Source organism: Labrus mixtus, chromosome 14 (assembly GCF_963584025.1).
Source record: "Labrus mixtus chromosome 14, fLabMix1.1, whole genome shotgun sequence".
NCBI lineage: Eukaryota > Metazoa > Chordata > Actinopteri > Labriformes > Labridae > Labrus > Labrus mixtus.
Window position 1 is genome coordinate 15,992,163 of NC_083625.1, and position 15,826 is coordinate 16,007,988.

The 15,826-nt window shown below is 39.0% G+C and overlaps 2 protein-coding genes and 1 pseudogene across 3 annotated transcripts; 2 read left to right on the forward strand and 1 right to left on the reverse strand.

The window, feature by feature from the left end:
- Positions 1-153: 153 nt before the first annotated feature.
- On the forward strand, positions 154-6,591 carry c14h5orf24 (chromosome 14 C5orf24 homolog). 2 transcript variants are annotated; one of them, XM_061055426.1, is made up of 2 exons: positions 154-436; positions 1,916-6,591. In XM_061055426.1, exon 2 carries the CDS (start codon positions 1,922-1,924, stop codon positions 2,543-2,545), a length of 624 nt encoding a protein of 207 aa, XP_060911409.1. In that variant the 5' UTR covers positions 154-436; positions 1,916-1,921; the 3' UTR covers positions 2,546-6,591. The 2 variants fall into 2 exon arrangements, with proteins under 2 accessions (XP_060911409.1, XP_060911408.1); XM_061055425.1 differs by having other exon boundaries at positions 155-436; positions 1,919-6,591.
- A 124-nt stretch (positions 6,592-6,715) lies between these two features.
- LOC132988195 (tripartite motif-containing protein 16-like) lies at positions 6,716-9,293 on the reverse strand (annotated as a pseudogene).
- Positions 9,294-10,381: 1,088 nt separating this feature from the next.
- On the forward strand, positions 10,382-15,755 carry txndc15 (thioredoxin domain containing 15). Its single transcript, XM_061055424.1, has 6 exons — positions 10,382-10,563; positions 11,226-11,545; positions 12,410-12,556; positions 12,710-12,873; positions 14,590-14,720; positions 15,493-15,755. The coding sequence occupies exons 1-6, from the start codon at positions 10,467-10,469 to the stop codon at positions 15,687-15,689; spliced, it is 1,056 nt and encodes a 351-aa protein (XP_060911407.1). The 5' UTR covers positions 10,382-10,466; the 3' UTR covers positions 15,690-15,755.
- The last annotated feature ends 71 nt before the right edge of the window (positions 15,756-15,826 follow it).

Sequence of the window (15,826 nt, forward strand, 5' to 3'; positions counted from 1 at the left end):
AAAGCAGTTTTGCAGCTTTATTTCCGCTTTTTGGATAAATGAACAGTTTTCTGTATTTTTTTTTTGAGTAAATACGGATCTTTTTTTAATGTCAGAGGTTTAGCAGTGAAGTAGAACAACCTCTTCCTCACATCGCCTGTTTGGTGCACTGCGCATGCTCAGACTGCCCTCCCGTCTTATTAATTTTTAATGGAAAATGGCTGCGTTTCTAATCCAAACCTCTGGAGCTGGGAGATAAAAACACGTCCAGCCGAAACAAAAACGTCTCGGCGACGTTCACACCGATTCAGCCCGTGTGTGCTGAGGTTACGTTAGCGAGCAGATGACCCGTGGTGAGCAATTATTTTGGGGGAAAATGGATCGACTCGCGCTTTGAGGGATGAAAGATCATTTTTCTCCTTAACCCTTTCAAGTCCGAGATCTGCAAACAATCGAGGTACAGTAATGTTAGTGCTCATGTTGGCGGCAAGAGGATGTTTTTAGACGCACTATACCAGCCTAGATGTGCGCAGTCTAATTGCTTATTTGCGTAGTTTTCCGCTTTCAACAACAATTTAAACCCCTTTCTACTAAACCGCTGCTTCATACAGATGTTTGTGTTGAACATGATGAACAAAGTGACACTGAGGGGGGGGTTTGTTGTCTTTACGCAAAGATGTCGAATACATGTGCATATTTTTTTGTGAATGAGTGTTACTACTGACAGTGTGGTGTATGTTATAGTAAAGAACACACCTCCTTACATCCAGCCTCATTAGTTAGGAGTGCTGTTGATAAAAATGAAAGGCACTTTAGATTTAGTAATTACTTGTTATTAGCTTGTTGTTTATAGATTTCTAGTCTTACAGAGAAACATACTGCCCTATGTCAGGGGTCTGGGTCAGCAGCTGCAGACCATCAGCTGCAGGGTTTTGCTCAAAGGCACTTCAGCACCACTTTAAATTGGTTTGTTCAAGGACTTATACCCAAGACCTGTAGGTTACACAACCTCCATGTATGCAATATATGTCTTCATAAATTCGGTTTATTCAAAGTGTTTTCTGATAAAACTGGGTTATTTACCATTGACCCTGTTTAATCTGACACCTGTGAGGTATCGGATTAAACAAACCAACAGATCCAGTCTATAGGTGTGGACACCCAGGCTCCAGAAATACACAAAAGCACAATATCAGGGGGAAAAAACAACTATAAGCCTTCTGGGTAACTGCAATTATAATTGATTCCTGACACAATCTATAAAAAAGGCATGTGATGAAAACCCATTGAGAAATAAGAAAACATGTTGATAATGTGCCAAGTAAATGTGATTGTTGTACCAGTTGAGTTTGAAAGATCTAAATAGGGTGCAGCAGCTACTTTTAAAAACTTGTCTGTTTTAGGATTATTGATACAACATACATTCAAGCTATGGTTGTTTTCTTTTGAGTTAGTTTCATTTCAGGTTTGAGACAACAAGTGCATAGTTTGTTGTCCAATCATGTATTAACAAAAGCTGCTGGTGTTTGTAAGACATTAACACATAGACTCAAGAGTTGTTATTGAGATTAAAAATGGATAAGGAATATATAAAGTGCAATCAGTGTCGTAAAATATTCAAATGAGTAGTAGTAATTTTATCATAGGCTACTATATGAACAGCCTTTTTGTAACCAGTGTAGTTGCTCCCTTTATAACCATTATCTACCAGAAGTGGCACTGCGATGGCAAATTGCTCTTACAGGTAATTAGGTCAGGTTTCATTTTTGTAGTGGTTAAAATATTCAAATATTCTCACTTTTCTCGTTGAATAGAGGATTAAGTCAACAATGGTTCTGTCATCACATGTGACCAAGCATTGTACTAATCAGAGACATGTTAGTGCTTTTTCATATGTGTGATAATAACACAGTTCACACTTGTTTCTGACCCCCAGCAGAAGATGATGCGTCAGGTGACAAGCAGTGACTTCTGCATGAATAGCAGGCCGTCGTGCCTCGCGGAAGACAGCCACCATCCGGCCTCCCACTTTGAACTGTGCACCTCCCAGCCCAACAAGTTCTACCCTCCTCCCCCTCCGTCGGCGCTCCAGATGACGCTGGCCCCCATGGCCTTGTCCACCCATGGCCACAAGCCTATGGTGTGCCAGAGACAGGAAGTGCTCGGGGTGGACGCCCGCTCGCCCGGAAAAGTACCCGGCATTAAGAGCACTGATCAAGCACCGGATGACGGAAAGAAGAAGAACAAGGCTGTCGGGAAGACGGGCAGACGCGGGAGGCCTTTGGGAACCACCAAGCTAGCCGGGTACAGAACCAGCACGGGGCGACCCCTAGGTACAACTAGAGCTGCCGGGTTCAAGACGAGCCCCGGAAGGCCGCTGGGTACAACCAGAGCAGCGGGGTACAAGGTCAGCCCAGGTCGGCCTCCAGGCAGCATCAAGGGCCTCTCACGTCTCAACAAACTGGCTTATGGTAGCACCTGCAGCGGAGCAGCTTTTCCCTATCCGATACCGCACAAAGAGATCCTCTGTGAACCCTCCTGCAAAGAGAAGACAGCCAATGAGTAGACGTTTGACTCTGTTTCTACTCGTCCTCCAATAAGAGAGGCATGTGTACAGGTTTCCTGCCTGATGCTGGGGGTGATTGTGTGATTTTTCCCAATCTGCTGCGAGACAGACAGGAGGAGATTTTCTATCATTCGTGTTGGTGTTATCTGTGTGCCTGCCACCTGATAAAATACTGTTAGGTTTCAGTGCTGCAGCCAGAGAGCTAAAGTGAGTTGAGGGTTCAATTTCACTTTTTCGGTGTCTGTGTACCAAGAAAAAAAGAATCACAGTTGTTTATTGAGCAAGGGCCTTTTATCTTTCTTATGGTAGTAGTGGTTTTCATGATACATTTGATTTTTATTGTGCTTTATGTAGCATTTAAACGCTGTAGGAAAAACTTTAAAAAAAATCATTTTAAGCAAATTTATTCTGCAAACAAAGGACAACATGAGAAGATAGTTAGCAACACTTGTGTGAAATCTGCATCAAACCAATACCAACTTTACTTGAAATACATATTAACTTATGTTTCTGAACATTTTTGTTCTTTAAACAAACACTCCCAAAGTAAGAAGGAAGGAGGAAGAGGGACAAGCTGCAGCACTCTCCATGAAACAGGAAGATTTGCTGGAAATTTAAATAACAAAATGGTATATTATGTAGCACCTTTTTGTGTGTCACATTTGGAAAAAAAAAGGGTAATTTGACTCTTGATTTAAACATTTAATTTAAAGAATCGAGAGGGAGCTGTGTGTAGGGGAGGTGGGGTGTCTAGTGCCTTGCTCAGTGGCACTTGGAAGACAGATGTACAGATTATCCTCCAGGCTGACAGCAGCCCGAAAACTGAAATCACAATAATCTTTTAATCCATCTTTTTCCACTCTGATCAAGATTCATCACTAAACTCTCTCACTTTGTGAATGTCACCTTGAGAATGTCGACAAGTTATGTGTGCATGCAGATCATCAAAGTGACTGAATCAACATGCAGAATGTTGTGACTAATAACACTGTTATCAAGGACTGTTGTTTGTCTTTATTGTTACAAAAGGTGTAAAACGAAACAAACTGCGTTAACATTAGCAGCAACTCAGATCAGCTCCTGCTTCTTTCAAACCTACCAAACCCCCCCAGAGTGTGGAACCTGGTCGTCCTGTTTGCTCTCAAACATTCGGATAGAGAGTGTTTTTATATTTGCATGATGCCTGATTGCTCTCCAGTAAAGAAACATTTGAGGTTTTTCATCCACATTTTTTTTCAGCTCTTAATGGCCTGGGTTTCATTTAAGGTTGCAACACACTATTTCTACTTCTTTTTTTGAAGTTATTTTTTGGGACTTTTTGCCTTTATTAGACAGCTGAAGAGAGAGGAGAGAGTGGGGATATAACGGGCAGCAAAGTGTGGAGGCTAGATTCAAACCTAAGGCCGCTCCATTGAGGACTAAAGCCTCCTTACACTATTTCTACTTCTAAAAGTGAAATAAAACATTTACCGGTAGTAACTCACTTGTCCCAACACAAGCTGAGGAACTCTACTTGTAAGAAATCTGATCTTAAATCAGTTCCATTTAAGTTCACTTCAGGATATTTCTCTCCTTTTGGTTTTAGAGTTTCTTCTTGAAAGGTTTGTTTTCTGTCATTTTGTGATTGTTTTTAAATCAAACAAAATATGGCAAAAGTCCTTATAGTAAACATATCAAGGGGATTAAAACGTTGCTTTACCTATAACTTTGTTTTGTTGTAGGGAGGCTTTGTTACCCAAAGTAATACTGTGTCATTGTTATACCCCAAACCAGCATCATGTGGTGTAAACAAAGGCAGATGTTTTGCTTAACAAAATGAGAATTAAGAAAAGGAGCAGATTGATGTTAAAAATATCCTGTTTGTAAAGAATGTGCTGCTGAATGCACTGACTGGAACTGATGAGGCAGTTCACCTTGTACTGAAAGCATTTCTTTGATGTGGTGTTTGTGTGCCAACAGTTTCCCCAACTTAAGCCTCAAATGTCTTATTTTTCATTATACTCATAGATTTAAAAAAGAAAAAAAACATAGGCTACTTACAATGTTTTGATGATATTTCAAAGCTGAATCATTAAGAGAAAGGGCAATTTGGTTTTCACAGTCTTCCAAGCCTGCAGGTTATGATCGGTGGGAAATCTGCAGACGGGTGGCGCTGTTCCTTCAACAGAAAATGTACGAGTTAAAACACAGACCGACAGAAGAGAAACATCCTTTAAAAATTATCCCATTTGTTAGCAAAGATTATACTTAGTGGTAAGAATGAGATAATTTTGTATTTATGATTTCATTTCTCTAGTTTCAACATCTCAAATGTATCCTAAACAAGCTTTCAACTTTAGTTTCCTTCATTAAATGACAAAGTCTGATAATGTGTCTTTTGATGTTGCTATGGATTATGTTGTGTTGACACTTGAATCTGACTGTTGAGGACGCTGATTCTTTTTCAGATGTGAAAGCATGCGGTGCAAACAGGCGGAGACAGAAATGATCAACCAGTTTGTCAGCATGGTTGCGTAAATAATGTAGATTACATCAAGTCAGGACAGGATTTCAATCCTTCATAACTGATTGGCTATATGACCATATATGTCCATTACTTATAGTCAAGTTTCTATTATTTAAAGTCTGAATCTAAAACCTTTCCTCTATGAATATTCATTTAGCAGTTTTATTTGTAAAAGGACGTTTCAAAGCCGGAGAGGAAAGACGCCGCTGAAGCTTCACTGAGTTGCTCTCTCGTTGAAATATGATAAAATTAGTTGAGTTTGGTGCAATAATTTGTTGTGTGTATTGTACTGTGAAAACTTTGATACTATCACTTTTTATTATGGCTGTATTTTTATACTTGTGTGTGCAAGGCCTTCTGCCACTCGTTGTTGATGTGTGCGGTGTTGACAGAGGTCACTGAAGTGTCACAGACAAACATGGTTGTCACCCTCCTTTACCAAAGAATATGACGTCCTCTAACTAATACACTGTTTGATTTGAAAAGTGACGCTACGTCCCACAAAATAACCGTATACCGTGAGAGTTACTGTTTCAAATGTCAACAAAGAAGCACTTGGAGACCACTATCCCATAAAAGATGATCGTTTGTATTAGGGGGAAAAAAAACGCTCACCTGTCACATCTAAAGGGATGAAATGTCAGTTTCTTTGAATGCATTGTAAATTATACATCGATAATGTAAAGTTACTTCATTATATTTCATATTTATATCCATAGTTCTCTTTTTGTATATCATTTTGACACAGCCATCTTTGATATTTGATTGACTTGTGTTGTTGAGGATTAGCTTACATGTGTCACATCCTGAAGGGTTTGTTCAGGCTCTGAATGGATCCACTCAAGTGAAGCCTGAGGGGTAAAACATGCTGGCATGCATTGGAGGCAGGAGAGCACTTTTTTATTACAGAAGACATTTGAACATGTCACAGTAGGAATAACACAGGTGTAAATAATGAATAAACCATGGCTGTACTCCATTAAGCTGCTTCAGTTTAAGGTTATTGTCACACTGTCGATGTTAACAGTTACACCTGTGCTTCCCTTACATAAAAGAAGTCAAAATGTCTCGTGGAAAACACTTCTTTCCTGAGTTTTGATGAAGCACACTGACTTGTTGGATTGTGACCCAAAGAGGAGGGCATCAAAACTGGCACAGAGATTATTGGTGTGTGTAGAAGGTGGATTAACTTTTTTTTCTTCTTTTTTTTTGCTCCCATATTTCAAGTCAAACATGAGAGACAGAAGGCACAGGAGTTGATAGATTATATCATAGTTTCTTTTTTCATTTTTATTCTTTAGACTATTATTTTCTCAAATATCCAGCATTGAATCATCACATGGTCTACTGTCTAGATGATGATTTAAAAAAAAAAAAAATATGACCTCACATTTTGAGTGTTTTTAAGAAGCCTGGTAATTCCTCAAGTATGATTGGCCAAGCCTGTAAAGCTTTGTATTACTCCCATTTGATTCCTGCATGATTGTTGTGGAATGTTTCAAAGTTGTGTAATAAAACTCAAAGTCACACACGACCATGACAGATTGTCCTGTAATATTTGTCTGTGGAAAAAAACAGCTGATACATCTCAAATTCAAAATCATATCATGTTTTTCTTAATGAAGATTAAAGAGCAATCAGTGCAATTTTTAAGACCATGGGTGTCACAATTGAAAATTTGACTTTTATTCATTTGTTTATCTGTTGTTTTTAAGGTTATAGGCAGACTTATTCAAGTGTTCCCTTAAAGGAACTTCATGTAAAGGCGTTTGAAGATCAACAGTTTTCACAAGTTCAAATGTTATGGTGTACTAGCCTCCGTATAGTTACCAATTTCACATTTTTCTTCATGCAGTTTTTTTGTACATGATAGAAATGGGATTTTGTAATATTACAACAGCACAAAGGTTTGCAGTACAGACAGCAGTATAGAACTAAACATTAAATATACAATTTAACAAATCATTTTATATGAAGATGTCTTACAATTAAAGTCAGTCATTTTTGCATAATTTTTGGAATTTTTTCAGCCAAATGCATAACAAGACTTTTAACCAGACATGTTGTATATTTAATATTCTAATGCAAAGTATACATGTAAAATGATCTTCAAACACAGCACACATATCAGTTTTCACCAAACAAGAAAGAAGAATCCCAAATGAAATAAAAACAATTTGACCATTTCATTAAATTGCTGTTATGTAAACAATACAACTTCAAAAATGTGTCTCTCAATAACAGAGTTTAAACCTGAATTTCCCCTAATGTATTTTTTTTTGTATTCGTATGTTTGGATGCTAGTTGTTTGTGTGAAACTTGGACACTACTAAAAAAGAGATTTGAATCTCTCTAGCAAAAATCCAGGATTACCAAGCGTACTGTCACTGTTTTCTCTTGTCTAACTGAGTTCACAAAACTCAGCAGTGCTTCCAGGATTTTGAGGGAACCAAAATCCAGGATCAAGAGGCTTAGTGAAGTTGGTCTGAAGTCTGTGGAGGAGAGTCATGGTTTCAGAGACACTGAAGTAAGACAGAGTACCTGCCTGATGATCCAGGTACACTCCTATTCTTGAGGATTTAGGGCCGAAGAGGGGAGAGACATCACCATTATGTCTGAATCTGTGTCCTCCACTTTGACATTCTAAAGCCCAAGATCTGTCATTGAAACCAAAACCACATTGTTCTCTGGTCCCTGTTCTGCTGATATCTTTGTATGCAACTGCTATATGAATGTAGTCGCTCCACTTCACCTCCCAGTAACACCGTCCAGTTAGTCCCTCTTTGCTCAGGACCTGCCACCATTTAATAAATCTGTGTGAGTGATCTGAACACAACTGCTCTGCTGCCATTAATGTTGCTTTTTCCCCCCGCCACTCAAAAACAATTGTTTTTGTGTTGTATTTGGATCCAGTGTGATTTGACGAGAGTATCTCAAAAATTCCGCTCTGGTTCTGGGCTCTGCTAAGAGAGGTGAAATATCCACTTCAGTCACAGCCAAGGAAATCCTGGCCCAGTCCTCACTAAGAACAGCCTGCAGTTTATCTCTGACCTCTGATACAGCCGCTGCCACATCCTCAAAAGAGCTTAGAGGACAGACATCAATGGTGGGAGGGTCTTTGGATTCGTACAGGTGAGATAGTGAGGGGTAGTTGTTTAGGAAGTGGATGTGATCCTCTGCATGTGAGAGCCGCTCCAGCTCGATGTCTGTCCTCCGTAGATCGTTGATCGCCTGCTGCAGCTTTTGCTCAAGCTCTTGACCTTGATTCACTTGAGTTTTATGCTTGGATCTGATCTGCTGTGTCACTTCAGAGCGTATTTTCTCAATGAGATGGATCAGCTCAGTGAAGGTTTTCTCACTGTCTCTCACAGCTTCATCAGCAGAGACATTGAACGCCTCCACCCTCTGCTGAAGCACCTTGACGTCTCTCTCTCTGTCCTGGACTCTTTGTTGGATTTCTTGCCGATTCGCTCCGAGCTTTGTCTGCCGCTCAGCTCCCTCTGCTGCAGCAGACACCATGTCATGGCCTTTATGATCATCTATGGAGCAGAGACAGCAGATGCACTCCTGATCAGTGCGGCAGTAAATCTTCATCACCTCGTCATGGCGAGAGCAGTTGTTCTCCTGGAGCTTGAAAGTTGCTTCAAGCAGTTTGTGTTTCTTCAACAGAGCTACACTGTAGTGAGGCTGGAGGTGTTGCTCACAGTAAGAGCCCATACACACCAGGCAGGACTTGAAGGTTTTCAGCTTCTTTCCAGTGCAGTAATCACAGGCCACATCTTCAGGTCTGACATAAGCAGGATCAGGTAAAGCAGTTTGAGGTTCTACTTTCTTAATTTCCTCTACTAAATCTGCTAACATGGTGTTTTTCATCAGGACAGGCCTCAGTGTGAATCTCTGCCTGCACTGAGGGCAGCTGCATGTTTCCATCTCCCTCTCCTCATCCCAGCTGCTGTTAATACAGCTCATGCAGTAGCTGTGCCCACAGGGAATACTTACAGGATCCTTCAGAAGATCCAAGCAAGATGGAACAGCTCCATTTTTCTCGGTTGAGAAATACTTGCTGCGCCATTTGTCCACTAGAGTTTAGATGATTGTGAATGCGAAAAAGTTTCACTTTCTGTTCCAGATCAAATCTGTGCTCTTGTCCTTTAAGCGTGTTCACTGACCTGCAGTGTATGTGCTTTCCAGCTCTTGTATTTTATCACATGGTGATAACACCCATCTCTGAACTGGTAGATCTGCAAAAGGGGAGGGAGCGATTAACGCCTGAGTTAAATATACTGTGAAAGAAGGAGGAGGCAAACCAGGAAATAAAGTCTGGTATATCAATGTGTCTTACACTACTACTGAGGAACTTGTAAAGCGTGGATTAGGGTATTGTGGGACACTTCTGTCACACATTTCCATATGAAGCCAATGTACAATATCAACACATGGCGTCCTGATGAAATCCCCAAGTTGTCTCCTTATTAAATCAGAAGAGAGTTTTCAGATATTGTGCTTATAGGTAAAATGGCCCACAAATTGTTGTTTCTTGTGCCAACATTTTTCAGAATTTGTGGATTGTCAGAACTGGCTGAAATCTGGGGCTGTATTTTTTAGGCTTAGGATGCGAAGCAAACTCATTTGCCACAAAACTCATGGTTAAATGTCCATAAGTTAGTAGCCCTAAAATCCCTTTGCTGTCTTTATCAGACAACAGTTTAAAAAAAACAAAACTAGTAGCATTAAGAAACCATGTACAAAGTAAAATGTAACATAATTAGAACATATTTTTCAAATCCAGGCAGCATGAATGATATTAACCATAATAATAACCATGAAGTCACAAGTGTAAAATTGTGGTTAATAAGATACAAAATATGTTATTTGTCCCTTATAACCTGAGCTCAGAAGCAGACTTTGGATGTCAAAACGATTAGGATAAAATTAAGATCTCAACTTTATTTGTAATGGTTTAATCTGTGCTGCAGAGGCAGAAAGGAAATAATAAGAAATAATTTAGATTGTTGTTTTTGAACAATGTTGGGGTTACTTGAGAGGAAGTGCAGGGGCTTCTGAGAGAGGCCTTCAGGTTGAAGAGTCGTGTTAGAGGATGGGAGGGGGTAGGGAAGTATTGTTATTATTTTGTTTATTTCTTCCCCGTTTCTTTTTTTTTTTTTAATTGTTTAAATACTGGGATACTGTATTATTACTCAAAATCCAGTGGTAGGCGGTAATGCAACTTTTTGGATGCCAACCGTATTTAAAAAAAACAACGAAGAAGAAGAAGAAGCCGACTTTGGACGTGTTACATTTATTTTCTTCCGCCAGAATTCGAAACTGTCCTTCCTGTGAGCCGTTAAAGATCCCCCCACATCTCAATATGTAGTGAAACTCTTCTATTTCTGTATCTAGCTATCCTTTAAAAATATGACGGAGTTTTTAATCAAGCTCTACATCCCATATGCTTTATTATTTGTATCGTATCATTCTGAGCTTTCGAGGTTTTCGTCTGCGACCGCACAAGGTAAGAGACTGACAGCATCTTGTAGCTAAACAGCGCTAGCAAAACACTGCCAAATGCCGAAACACATTTAACCTAGATTTATTGAAAAGGTAGCTGGTAAACATGCTTACTGTTTAATTTACTATTGTGAAGGTAACTGTCGCAATGTCATACCTACATGAGATTACCAGATAAAGCTCGAAATATCGATCTGTTGTGGTTATATTTGTAATATTTAATATTTATACAGTAGTCAGTTTATAAACGCTTTAAAAGTTAAACTGAGATGTGATACACTCACGTTCAGCTACTTTATAAATCATGTCACATAACTTCACCTCTTAAATACAAACATTTAATTTTAACCTTTAATGAAGCTAGGATTTGTTTTAAGGTGCAACTCATCAACTGAATTGAATTTACTCCTGACTCATATATCATACCAGTATTATAATCATTGATTCACTGAATTACCTTTTCATTTAGCTTTTTAGCTTTCTAAAGGACACCAATTTACACTCTTTTAATTTGTTATGAGAGATTATTTTAAGAATAACAGCCAAAACGTAAAGCTCTTGTAAAAGGATGCGCTATCAAAATAAATAAATAAGTCAATTAATAAATAGATGCAGTAAAAGAAATATCTTGTGGACTGAGCTTAATCCATAATTTGTGTCTTTTAGATTACGATGAGTCACTGGAGCTCACGCTGTCAGACGATGCAGTGTCTGACTTGGAGAACAGCCCGAAGTTTGTGGAGTCAGAAGACCTCAGCTCTCTGCCAAAGAGGCAGTTTAAGACCGCCGAGATTGCAGATGCTGTGATGGGGACGGAAGCCCCCATTGATCGATCGAACATTGAGTCCCTCTTCCCTAAAAATGTGAAAGACTTCCAGACAGGCTTCTCTCCACCTTGTGATGAGTACAGTGCGCAGTGTGGGTCACCTGCTCTGGCTGCTAAAGAAGCATCAATGGAGGAGACGAGCACAGAATCCACACAACAGGTCTTTTGCTAGCAACTAATAACTGTTATTATATTATCACTTCCTAAACAATCACTACCTGGAGGTTCTGTAACCCTAAAATTAATTAACTAATGGACACTCACTGAGATTAGTTGTTATTTTGAGTGCAGGGAAGTCCCGCTCAGGCGGGATGTGAATTTTGTTGAGCTCAAATGGTGATTTCAGAATAGACATAAATATATGTAAGCAATATGCACATTTTAATTGAGTACTATACTTATATTTTTGTGCTATTTTGTATTTAAAAAAAATGTGATTTATTAAAATGTCCTAACATTGACAGAAAAAAGGAAAAGATCAGTTAATTCTCCCTGAAAAAAGATGCTAAAAATGATCAAAAGTGCCTCAAGCTAAGTCTGGAATTGGATTACAGTGCTGACAATTTTTCCATTGACTCTTTAGCTGATTAATTATTTGATTAATTTCCGAAGCTAAAATACTATTCATTCTCCGGTTACAGCTTTTCCATTGTGATGGTTTGCTCTTTTATAGTTAATGAAATATGCTCTCTGTCTTCTAGTTTGGCAAACACGACTCTGGAAGACAGTGAGAAGTTATGGCCATTTTTTAAATTATAAACTGAACTTAAAATGTGATGGAAAACATTCTTTGAATTCTTTGTGCACCACAATTTCCCAGTGTGGATCAACAAAGTAAATCTAATTATAAAGTTTTTTTTATTATTATAGAAAGTATTGAAAATAAGTCAAAACCCTAGTGAAGATGTTCTGTAGCTCATTTTTCTACACCCTATCTAACTTCCTTTAGACTCAACACGACAATGAGTTCACGAGTTGTATCAGTAGTGCAGAAGCTGACTTCTTCTTGGATGTTTGCCTCCAGGTCACTCTTGACATAGTGCATGCCGAAATGTCATCAACTGAGGAGCAGAACACGACAGAGACCACAAAGACATACAAGGTGAACTGTGATAAGAGGAACATCACAGGAATGGAGACGTTCAGTGTGCAGGTCCTCAACGTCTCACAGGTATTCACACTGCACTTTAATACTCACACATCCCAAAGCTACTCTCTGAATGTCTTCTAAATGACACACTATGCACAATCCACTAGTTCTTGTAATGCAGTAATGCTAAAAAAAAAAAAACAAGGTTAATGTGTTGGTTCTTCCTTCTCTCAGGACCTGATGGAGTTCCTGAATGCTAACAGCACAGAGTGCTCTGTGGTGCTGTTTTTCACAGCCTGGTGTCAGTTCTCAGCTAACCTGGCACCTCACTTCAACGCCCTGCCTCGAGTCTTTCCCATCATGCACTTCTTGGCACTGGATGCCTCACAGCACAGCAGGTGAATTATCATGTTTTCTTCTGTTATGATGTGAAACTTCCCTCACTTTATTAAAGTGGATTAAAGGGGCTTTTAAATTGTTAAGCATTACCCTGCTTCTGGAAGAGTTTTATTTACAGTGAGTTAACAACCATAAAATTCAACACTCAGCCTATGAAGCCATTCAAAAGGCTCTGTAGTATTTCAATAATTCAAATAAAATGAGGTGTAGTAAAATAAAATAAAAACTTTTCTCAATGCATTTGTATTTTAATAATCTAAATGAATATCACTTTGCATTAACTTTAAGCTGTTTGTAGTAGTTCTAAACCTTTCTTGCCTCACATCCTTTCAGCACAGGCCATGGCCTGAGTGTGTATATCACTTTGTGTCATGTTTTCCCTCAAATTATGAATTTTATCACAAGGAAACCGCATAATGAAGGAACCAGATAAATCCCTCTTGTTTTATTGATTCATTAATGATGCATATAGTCGCCCTCCCCTTCAGATGGATTTGAATCAAACCCGGATTAGTCCTGGTCAATAACAGTTCTTTTCTCTGCTTGGTTAAAGTCACTGAGCAAGGCTATTTTCCTTTTCCTTTTCCTTTCCCTAACCTCAGTGTGCCTATGACGTGAGCAGTTAACATGTGGATCATTTCAAGGGTTGTGTAAGCTCTACTTCTAATGTCACAAGTTGGAGCAGAGCTTACACAACCCTCACCAGACACAAACACTTGAATTGGTGACTGATGGCGCATGTGCTCATGAATTATTCTTTCTGCTCAGTGCTCTGCCTTTGAGCAGTTTATGATGGCTGCTGCTGCATGTAGAACATTGTGATCTCCCTATCATGTCAGTATTAAATAAAATTGATGTTAGTCAATGAAATGATCAAATAGTTTATTTTCTTATTCATGGCCTGTAAAAGTACATGTATCATATTGAACTAGAATGTATGAATGGCTGTCAGAACTAGCTACCTAGACTAGCTGCCTCTTGCTAGGTCACATAATTGCTCTGATTGTTGATGGCAGCCCTCTGAAACAAAAAAACCAGAGGAGTTTAGTTAGTTATATTCTTTATCCCTTTTATCATCTAATGACTTCACATATTTAACTTGGGGACAAGATAAACCAAGGTTTCTTACAGTGTCGATTTGTCCTGAGAGTTAAGCTTTCTACAAATGGATGTACCAAAAATATATAACCTGAAACTGTAAAGTTTTCAGCTTGTGTTATGTTCTTTGATCATAATTGTTATCTGTTGGATTGTGCTATTTCGAGAAGGGTGATTAATATTCAGTCCCCTCCCATGTTTGTTGATATGATGTGTGTGAATCAAATCAGAAGTGACGTTCTGTTCTGCGGGTTGAGCAGGTCCACTTCACAGAGGCGTTATGTCCTCTTCCCACTATTTCCTGGTTCCTCTCCGACCTTTCACCTTTTGGTTCATCAACCCCATTCTCTCTTTCATGCATTCCCTTTCTCTCATCAGCGTCCCCATCAATAACGCCAATGGGCCAAAAAATAATCTTTAAAAAATAGAAACAAATCAGAATTGAATGCAGAACAACACAATAATAAACAACACCATTTTGAGTCCTTTTGTTTATTCAAACACAGTTTTATGGAGTGTATAATTCTGCATATTAAACCAGACCAACAAGTTACAGGATTATCTAAAAGAAGCAATCATCTTATGTGATTATGTTTTTGTCTGTTACCATCTCTCAGCCTCTCCACGCGCTTTGGGACTGTGGCAGTGCCAAACATCCTGCTGTTCCAGGGGGCCAAACCCATGGCTCGCTTTAACCACACCGACAGAACGCTGGAGACGCTCACCTCCTTCATCGCGAACCAAACAGGTACAAACTGAGAGAAAACAGTCCCAATTAATGAGTTTAGTTCAGGGCTGAACCTCAAGTATTTGAAGTGTGAAATATGTTCATTTAACCCTTGAGGGTCCAGTTTTGGCTTTATCTGGGCAGAGCAAACCTGCCGCTGACCATTTTGATGATCCTCTTCCTGTTTAGACCACAGTTGATGAATTAATTACAATTTTCAGAATTATAAACATCATCTTGGAAGCAGAGAGTTCAGTGTAATCCTGTGTGTACTGGCTCTGATTTCTTTGCTACAGAACACAACATTTTAAACATTACGTCAGTGCTGAGTTAATCAAGAATGAACAGGAAATACCCTTTTTGAGAAGATCTATCAAATAAATAACAATATATATATATTTTTCATGTGTACATTTCATGTTTATTTTAAATCTGACGTCCTGACTTTTAAAGAATGATATATCTTATCTCGTTTGTTTCTATGCAGTCACTCAGTGATGCTTTATGGTCTGGAAAATTTGGATAGCCTGAAGTCAAGTTTTGGGACAGAAAATAAATAAATAAAATAAATGTATACAATGTCAATTTTTGTATGGATTATTATTAGATTTTACTTGTAGCATATTCAACGGTGTGCAGCCTCTGTACTTTTTCTACTAAATAAGACATTAAATCACTCTGAAAGTACAACCATCAAAAAGTTAAAGACCATAATTTTAACCAGTATAAATGTCAGACCATTTGTACTACCAACACGTGCTGTATTCTCTGATTAACTGTTTACATTCTCCAGGGTTTGAAGCTGGCCCAGACGGAAACGTGATGGATGCAGACCGTCTCGGCCCCCTCCCCAGTGAACCACTGAAAAGCATCGACTGGCTGCTGGTCTTCTCTGTCCTCTTCATCGTAGGCTTTTCTCTGTACGCCATCCTGCGGACAGACAGCATCCGCTGGCTTATACCAGGACAGGAACATGAGCATCAGGACTGAAAACGGACTGCAAGTCATTGGCTCTTCAGATTGAGTTTGTCTTTAAAATAAACAGTGGCTACTTTGGTTTGGTGTCAGTTCTTTGGTGAAAAAGACTGCACTATGTGTGCCAGTGTGCTTTACAATAAAAAAAAATG

Coding starts and splice junctions, on each gene's coding strand:
- c14h5orf24 (XM_061055426.1), top strand. CDS start 1,922: ATGATGCGTCAGGTGACAAGCAGTGACTTCTGCATGAATAGCAGGCCG.
- txndc15 (XM_061055424.1), top strand. CDS start 10,467: ATGACGGAGTTTTTAATCAAGCTCTACATCCCATATGCTTTATTATTT. Junction 10,564..11,225: donor TTCGTCTGCGACCGCACAAG/GTAAGAGACTGA, acceptor TGTGTCTTTTAG/ATTACGATGAGTCACTGGAG. Junction 12,557..12,709: donor AGGTCCTCAACGTCTCACAG/GTATTCACACTG, acceptor TCCTTCTCTCAG/GACCTGATGGAGTTCCTGAA.